Source organism: Octodon degus, unplaced genomic scaffold (genome assembly GCF_000260255.1).
Source record: "Octodon degus isolate 3935 unplaced genomic scaffold, OctDeg1.0 scaffold00022, whole genome shotgun sequence".
Classification (NCBI taxonomy): domain Eukaryota; kingdom Metazoa; phylum Chordata; class Mammalia; order Rodentia; family Octodontidae; genus Octodon; species Octodon degus.
Genome location: NW_004524598.1, coordinates 21,918,815 through 21,927,885, shown reverse-complemented (window position 1 = coordinate 21,927,885; position 9,071 = coordinate 21,918,815). Strand labels below are relative to the sequence as shown.

Below are 9,071 nucleotides of genomic sequence, written 5' to 3'. Positions count from 1 at the left end.
GCCTCTTGCAGGTGCTTTAATCCACTGAGCTATTTGGCTGGGCCTCTAATGTTTCATTACTTTTATTCTCTTTAAAATAAAACAAAAAATATTTCAAAAAAAGATACACGTTTGACAGGATTCATGGGACTTAATTCTACAATCTCTAAAGGTCTAATAATAAACTTAGACACTGATACTTCTCTAACCCTAGAGGAAACCAGAAAGGTAATGCTGTATACAAAGGGCTAAACTACAGACACACAGCGTCAGCACAGGAACCAGTACAGAGTGCTTGCCAATAACAGGTCACATTTGTAAACAAAGCTCCCTCCCGGCCACTCACTTGTTTGTCAAAGGTTAGAAACCTCTTGAGTTGGTCAAAATCTGATGGGGTGACGTACTTTCGAAGGGGCTGTTTCCGAAGCTCAGTGTAAGGGTCAAGGGCCATCTTCTCCGGTGGATTTAATTCAATTCCTTGACTTTCCAAAAATGCCTAAATATTTCAAAAGTAATAATGATCACCATGCTTAGAGTTTCTTTAAATGAAAAACCGAAAGTATAAAAATAATAATTTCTTTGCTCAAATTAAGTTAGTTTCAGTTTGAGTCCATCTTAGAAATACGGCTTGCAACTGATTGAATTCTATAATGCAAATTATGTTTCCTGAAGTATTCTACATTATAAAATTGCTAGCCGGCTGTGGTAGCACAGACGTGTAATCCTGGCACTCTGGGAGGCTGATGCAGGAAGATCACAAGTTTGAGTGCAGCTTGGACAACACAGTAACTTAGTAAGACCCTGTCTCAAAAATTAAAAAAGAACTGAGGATGCAGCTCAGTGTGAAGGCCTTGAGTTCTATTCCCAAAACCTCCCCTACAGAAAGAAACTAACACAGTGATACTGGTAATATGCTAAGCTAGGCAGTAAGGGAATCAGATTTGGATGTCAATGTAGACAGTCAAGTAATCAAGTGGGTTCCCAAGAACAGAATGAGTCCTAAGATTGATTAAATGTACACATCTTGAACCTAAGAATGACTTCAAACAATAACTCACATTTGGTAGAGCAGCAAGCTGCACAACACCCAAGTTAAGCTGAAATCAGATTCCCAACCTTCCAATTCCTTTAGAACAAGATTATGGCTAAGTTCTTCCTCCTCACCAAGAAAAAAACCAGAGTACATCCACTGGTTTTTTAGATCAGAAAATCTTTTTGCAGAATAGGAAGTATCAGCCCAATGCTCAAAGCCTACCAGAGAAATAAAAAAGAAAGCACTGAATCTGACAAGATCTTCATTATTATTTTGCTTATAATAAATACATAATTTTCAGACTCATTTTATCTTTGAATGTAATTTTATACATTTTTTTAATGTATTTGGTACAGGGTCTACAGAGTCTCCCTACATAGGTCGGACCTGTAGTGATTCTTCCGTTTTCAGCCTCCCAAGCGCTGGGATTATAGGTGCGCACCACCACACCCAGTCTCAATCACCATCTCAGTGAGCCCGGGGCTGGGGCCGGCACAGCATGCCAGGGGTCAATTCCCGGCCCCTGAGCTCTGCCTAAGCAGGCGCTTTAAGCTGCTGAGCTCTCTGGCTGGCCCATCTCTAAATATAATTTGACATTTAATCTTATTCAAAGTACCACCCTATAACTTTGCTAATAATCAGAAAATAATAATTTCATTATAATATGTTTATATTCTGGAACTAGAAATCAACCTAAAATTTGGGTTTCTTTTAGAAAGTGTGCAGTTTTGTTTTGGACAATTCAGCAAAAGTTACAAAGAACTCCGAGCCACAGTGCCAGGGCTCCAGAGCTAATTCTGCTGCTCATTGGCTGTGGACTGATTATGTCAAGTTTTACTAGGCCGACTCCAGTAACTAAACTACTGAGTTGGAGATGATGACTCAAAGCCCTTCCCTTGAAATAAAGGCTTAGCGTAACAACGCAACTGACTGAGGCCTCTACTAGTGCTTTACTTTATTTCCTCCTCTTTCACCCAACAGACAACCAGACCCCTTTTCACCTTACATTAGAGACTCTCACAGGAATGTCAAGTTTGCTGAGGTACACTGTTTTTCCTACTTTTTAGAAAAGTTTAAACATTTTGAAGAAATTATCTGTATGTATCCCAGGAGGAAGAAAAAGGGGAATGCCTTGAAGCAGTAAGAAGAAAGGGAAATTTCCCAAGAGTAGAAAGGACACAAGTTGGTGGGTTTCAGAACAGCAGGGCTGTACACATGCCTCACTGCAGTGTTCTCAGCATGTGCAGCCACGTTGGGACCATCTGTCTCAGCACGTGGGCAGCCACGTTGGGACCATCTGTCTCAGCACATGTGTGGCCACGTTGGGACCATCAGTCTCAGCATGTGCAGCCATGTTGAAACCATCTAGCTCGACAAGTGCGGCCATGTTGGGACCATCTGTCTTAGCCCCTGTGCAGCCATGTTGGGAGCATCTGTTCTCAGAACATGTGTAGCCACATTGGGACCATCTGTCTCAGCGTGTGTGGCCACGCTGTGGCACATGTGCGGCCATGTTGCAACCATCCAGCTCGGCATGTGTGGCCATGATAAGACCATCTGTCTCAGCGTTCCGAGCTGGTCAGTGAGATGTGACGGAGATACTAGAATGGTGTACTCTTGTCGCTTTGCTGCTCTCTTTTTCTTGACTTCCTGGTCCCCTCTGAGGTGAGCTGTTTCCTCTTTCATGTTCGTCTGCGGTGCATTTCTGTCTTGGAGCCAGAAGACTACTGACTTAACCCGTGGAAAGGGTGAAGCAAAATAAACTCCTCATACTTTAAATTATGGGTGTTGGGTATTTGTCCTAGTGACAGGGAAGTAACTAATGCATTTTATTTATTTACCTGCTTTCTTTTGTGGTACTTGGGATGGAATCCAGAGCTTCACACATGAAAACCAAACTCTACTACCATGGAGCTAACTGTGCTCCACTGCATCCTAGCCCAGATGTATAAGTTTTAGATTGTTGAAAACATAATTCAGTCTGGTCATTAGTATCTCAAATATATAGCTCTAATCAATATGTTATTAAAATACTGTACACAGATCCTAATTATTTATAGATTCCAGATTCAAGAGTTTCTGTACTTTCTAAAATATATTTGTAACCCTGGGGTCAGTAATTGCCACTATTGTACACCATGGCCACGTGCGGACAGCTACAGTGCCAAAGATTAGTGGTGACAAATGTGCCCATTCTGTTCTGAGACACAACGAGGTAAAGCTCTGCCTTCTTGTTCCAACACTTAGGCTGTAACAAGTGTCCTTTCTGTATAATGGCATAAGTTTTACATTTTCCACCCTTTTGGGTGACTTCGCTGTTTAAATACTACCGTATTAAATTCCTCTGTATGAAAGACTGTTATATGCCTTATGGAAAAAATACACGTGTTAAATAAGCTTCATTCAGGCATGGGCTGCACTGCTATCGGCCATGAGCTCAATGCTAATGACTAGCAATATATATTAAACAAGCTTATGCATTATTTATCAAAAATGTTGTGAGTAGGGAGGGACAGAAATCTAAGCCTGCCCTCCTCCTAGGAACAGCTGTCCAGTATTTGCTAATTTAGTGTGTCTGGTGGCTTTACTGGTCATAGCCACTGCGGGTACCAAGAATCAGCTGTAACTGGATTAGCTCAACTGCTCAGTAACAAATGCTCAAGTTTTGAAAAAGACAATGACTACAAAATATTTGTTAGTACTTTTAAGTGTAGATAAATTTTCCTAACTTCTTATTGCTGGTACAACTCTGAAGCTACTTATTATGATAGGAAGACACTCACAAGCCTAAACCAAGTATGGCGGACGGGCTCAGCATGTCAAAGGCGGTCTCGCACACTACCTTCCACCCTGTTCTTGTCGGGAACCACAGGGTGCACCAGAGCAGAGCTCACTGTCTCAGGGCTGCGCTTAGAGTGCCTGGCATACAGCGAGCAGTCAATATCTGTTAAGTAAACCACTAAATAAAAATTGGACTTATAGGAGCTTAGTAAATGTAAAAGTTAGTCACACTTGGCATTATGTACCATAAGATAAAGGGCACTGAATGCTTGCTGTTAAAAATAATAATTTTTTTTAATTAAGACAAACTTGAGATTTGTACTAAAGGAATAAACCATCACTCCCACCATGTACAGAACTTCAGGAAAAGTTGTCTTTGTATAAGATAAAATCCAAATTTAAGAATTAGAGAAAATGAAGGATTTTTCTTGATATTAAAGTTTTTCTTAGAAAAAGTTTTCTTCATTTACATTGGTTTTATTTTAGGAATTTTTAAAAAATTATACACAAATTGTACAAAAAATTAGATAAACTCACACTTAAAACGTCCAATGCTTCTTCCCTACTTCCATTCTACTAGGCTTATCACCTCCATGACTATTTGAACTCACTGAATCGTTTTATAGCAAATGATTCAGCGATGGTGGAATCTGGGGGGTTTTTTTGGTCGGGGTGGGGGGTACCAGGAATCTAACTCAGGACCTTGAGCTTGCCAGGCAGGCGCTTGTGCCCCTGAACTACATCCTAGCCTCATGGAGTTGGATTTTGACTGGATATGTATTCACATTATTCTGAAAGACTGATGTTATCACACAGGCTTGTCATGGATCAGCACATGTACACACAGACACACACACACACACACACACACACACACACACAGAGTTAGCCTGAAAATAATTTATGAAGGATAGAGCACCAGCGTCTTCTCCTTCCCTAACAAATAAACCTTCCATAAGTTAGGATGGTGCCTCAGCCCGCCCCCACCCCCCAGCTTCCAAAAACCCATACTGTGTACCTGTGTGAACTGGTCGCAGTCGACAATGCGGAAAGTCTTGCCATAAATTGTGATGTCTACTCCTCGATTTAGGTCTTTCCAGTGGTAATGGTCTCCCACATCATTCTTGGGCAGGCAGTGGCGCTTGATTAACTTGCCTTGAGGGATCCCAGAGTTTTCCACGATGGGCTCTATGACAGACATGCTGTCGTCTTCTAGATAGTAATAAATGTTCACTTGGCGGATTCTATAGTGCTCCTCAGTTGATGTGGGAATATCTTCTTGGAAGTAGGCATCAAATTTCAGCACCTGTATGCAAAAGGGAAAAGAAATGGTGCGGCATTAGTTTGTCATCATGGTGTAAAAGGCATTAAGCATCCTAATGAAAAGAAAACCACGCAGGAAGATTTGAATATTCATCAACCTTATCTTCTAAGTCAAGAACTGACAAACTACAGTCCATGGGACAAATCTATGGACTGCCCCCATTTTTTGTATGACCTATAAACTTATTTTTTTACACTTAAGTGGTTAAAAAAATTTTTAAAGAATTATTTCATAATTGATGGAAATTATTTGAAATTCAAATACCTACAAATAAAGAAATACATAAATAATGAAGACATTTATTAACAGTTGACCCTCTCTTATAAAGTGTGATACAGACTGAGTTATGTGGAGGACCACCTGGGCGACTCTCTGTAGCAGTCAGGGTCTTGCTCGAGGAGCAGATATAATACAAGGAACAGATGTAACACAAGGTGGACAAATGTACAGGAAGTTACAAGACTGGCTTACAACGGTCAGCCGCAGAGTCGGACGAGGAAGCATGCACAGGGCGTCTGCACAGCCAAGACTGGAGGATTCAGTCCAAGGCCTGGAGCTCACTGCAGAGCTCCGTGCAAGTCTCCATCAGTCAGCTGATGGGTCTGCAATGGAGACCCAGTCTGCAACTGAAGGCTGAAGACTGCAACGGAAAGCTGAAGGATCCAAGACAGAGGCCAAAGAGTCTGTGCTGGAAGCCAGGAGACGAGGCCCAAGCTGACTCATCAGTTCCATCACAGACCCATCGGCCGACAGAGACTTGCACAGAGCTCTGCAGTGAGCTCCAGGCCTTGGACTGAATCCTCCAGTCTTGGCTGTGCAGATGCCCTCTGCACGCTTCCTCACCCAACTCTGTGGCTGACCGTCATAAGCCAATCTTGTAACTCCCTTTACATTTGTCCATCTTGTGTTATGTCTGTTCCTCTAGTAAAACCCTAATACAGAATTTGTACCAGAGGAATGGGATTGTTGCTGTGACTAGAACTGACAATGTGGATTATGAGCTTTTGGGAATGGCTTATGGAAAGAGATAGGTTTGGAGATGTCACCTATTAGCAAAAAGCTAAAATGCCTTTGGCTCTTCTGTATGGGAGATTCTGGAGAGAGCTCAAAAGACAAGAATGCTGATAGAAAGTCTGCCTGTAAAGACCATGCTGGGAAGGTTTCTGCTGGGAAGAAGTACTATACTGGTTGCTGGACTGCAGATGATTTATGTTATGGCTTGGCAGAAAGTTTGTCTGCATTTTGCTCCTGTCCAGAGACTTTGCTGTCCAGAGACTTTGCTTGAGACTGAGATTAAGTGCAGTGTGCTAATTAATCTTAAAACAGAAATCTCAAAGCAGTCAAATATTGAGGCAGTGGTATGGCTATTGTTGGAGGGTTTTACTCAGATATATGTTGAGAATCAAGAGCAAAGAGCCCAGCAGGATGATTTAAAATGTTATGAATTTGGCTGGAAATAAAGTGCCAGGAAGGCTGTGGACAGCAACGAGAGAACTGAGATCTCTATTGCAGGAGGAACAGGAGAATAGAAAAGATGTCCTGAAGGCATCACAGGAGGTAGCATGTTCTCACCCTTTGCAGTCTTAGAATCACAAGGATGATGACTTTGCTTTGAGGAGAAAGCTGCAGAGCCTCATGTTCCAGAAGGAGGTGTCAGCCACACCAGGTTCCAGAATGGAGGTGGTGTCAACACCAGATTCCAGAACAGTGCCAGCTCAGAGAATTTGTTCCTTGGGATCAGGGTCAGAGTGCTCAGCCATCCAGGCACTTGACCCCTACATCCAAGAGAGAGGAAAGCCTGGCTACTGCCCCAACTGGCAGCAGCCCTTGGCATCATCCATGTGGCATTGGTTTTACATGCATTCAGAGTGCAAGAGTTCTGAGATTAAGAAGGCTTCCACCTAAATTTCAGACTGCCTGGGAGTTCAGGCAATGTACCTCCAAGAGGGCAGTGTGTAAAGCTGTGAGAAGCCTATTCAGTGGAAACTCAAAAGTTTGAACAAACCAGGAACATGGATTGTCTAAGGAAAGCTGCAACAAGGGAGCAAAGCAGGCCTGAGAAGCCATGGGAGATATGAGCAGAAGTGCCACAGGGATGGAGTCACGTAAGGCTTTTGGAGCTCACAACTCCTTACAGCTTGCTTTGGATGTTCCATATGCAACTACAGGACTTAACGTTTGCCCGTCTAGATTTTGAACTTGCTTTGGTTCCAGTGGTTTGTATCCTCTTGTGTATACCTTTTGGGTTTATCTTATGCCTTTGAATGTTGGCAGTGTTTAACTTTTCATTTGTATAGGGGCTCTCAGCAAAGAGCTTACCTTAGAGCTTGGGATTTGGACTTTTCAGCACTGCTGAAACTATCTTTGGCAATTCTTGCAGATAGACTAAAATGCCTTTTGCATCAAGGGAGGTACATGAGTCTTTGGGGGGGCAGGGATAGAATGTTATACCTCTCATGTAATACAATGTTGAGAGACTTAATAGTGATTCTTAAATACTACTAAAGCTGTGTCATAATGTCCGAGTTATGAAATGTTGATAAGCATGTTTTCGGTCTCTGGAGCACCTGTGCCTCAGTGGGGAACACTGTCCTTGAAGGAGGAACAGCTGCCTCTATTGTGCCTGAGCCCAGCCCTGTTTCCATGTGCTGACATGCACAGAGCTGGCTAGGACTTTTCCTTGTCCCTTCAACTGGCCTTAAGCAGTGCATATTGGTCCAACCCAGGTGCCAGTGGCATGCATGTTTCCCCAGAACCACCACCTGTTGCTCCCTAGTGTGAGCCAGGTTGGGACAGGATGAGCTAGTGCTCCACGTTGTTGGCTGGGATCAAGCCTTGATAGAGGCTGTAACTTCCTGGGGCATGAAAGATTACACAGCAGAGCTGAAGCACTGACCTCAAAACATCAGATGCTATTCTCAAATGTGTCATGCAGATTATTCCTTCTGCATGTCCTTCTCCTGCACACCGCCGAGGCGACTGCGGGCCTCCTGCCTGGCCCAGCTTGCGGCGCTCACCTGCCTCCTGCCACTCTCACAGTCATTCATTCTCCAGCTACTCCTTTCTTCATGAATGAATAAAATCTGGGTTCAGCCCTGGGTCAAGGCCTTTGTTTTGGATAGGCTTCATCATGGCTGGACTTAGGACCCACTGGCTCCCCAAAACTACAGATATGCCTCAGTGTCTCTATTCTTGTTGTGGGATGCACTGGAACTGGCAGATTGAAATTAACTTGAAGGAATTCCAATAATTTATCCATGGGACTACAAATATAAATTCTGGAACCCAGACAAAGACTAGGAAGGGCTTCCAATAGAATTATGACCCTTCCTCCTCAAAAGTCATGTTTAAAAGCCATCATGTCAATGGGATTGCAGTCTTTAGCAGCAAGTAATTAAGGGTAATCAGGTGAAGCCCTAAACCAATAAAACTGGTCAAGTTTTTTTTTTTTTTTTCTTTTTTTTTTTTTTCAGAACTGGGGATTGAACTCAGGCCCTTGCACTTGCCAGGGAAGCACTTATTCTACTGAGCCATCTCCCCGGCCCTTCAAGGTTTTTTTTCCTTTCTTTTCCTTTTTTTTTTTTTTTTTTTTTGGCCTTTTTGAGACAGAGTTTTGCTACATAGTTCAGCCTGGCCTTCAACTCACTTTGTACCCATGAAACACTGAAAAAAGGCCATGTGTGGACAGACACAGCAGGAAGGCAGCTGCTCAACAGCCAGGGCAAGAGCCCCACTCTAAACTGGCCTCATCTTCTACTTTGTGCCTTCAGAACTGTGAGAAAAATAAACTTGGCTGAAGTTGCCCTGCTGTGGCACCCAGGCGGGCCAGCAGCACTGTCACAGCAGAGGCAGGGGAAGCCCCATGCATTGGCCAGCTGGTCCCTTCCACGAAAGCTCACTGACATCTGCTCGCAGTACTCGTCAGCGTGCGGGGCCTGTTCCCTCTGTGTGTTC

General features: G+C 43.2%; 1 protein-coding gene across 2 annotated transcripts in view; it reads right to left on the bottom strand.

The window, feature by feature from the left end:
• Efhc1 (EF-hand domain containing 1) overlaps positions 1–9,071 on the bottom strand; it is a 68,732-nt gene that overhangs the window by 42,752 nt on the left and 16,909 nt on the right. For both annotated transcript variants that reach the window (XM_023711887.1, XM_004628319.2), the window contains exons 3-4: positions 4,812–5,099; positions 326–475 (exon numbers count right to left, since the gene is read on the bottom strand). In XM_023711887.1, the coding sequence (XP_023567655.1) occupies positions 326–475; positions 4,812–5,099 (438 nt within the window). The remainder of the gene's footprint in view (positions 1–325; positions 476–4,811; positions 5,100–9,071) is intronic.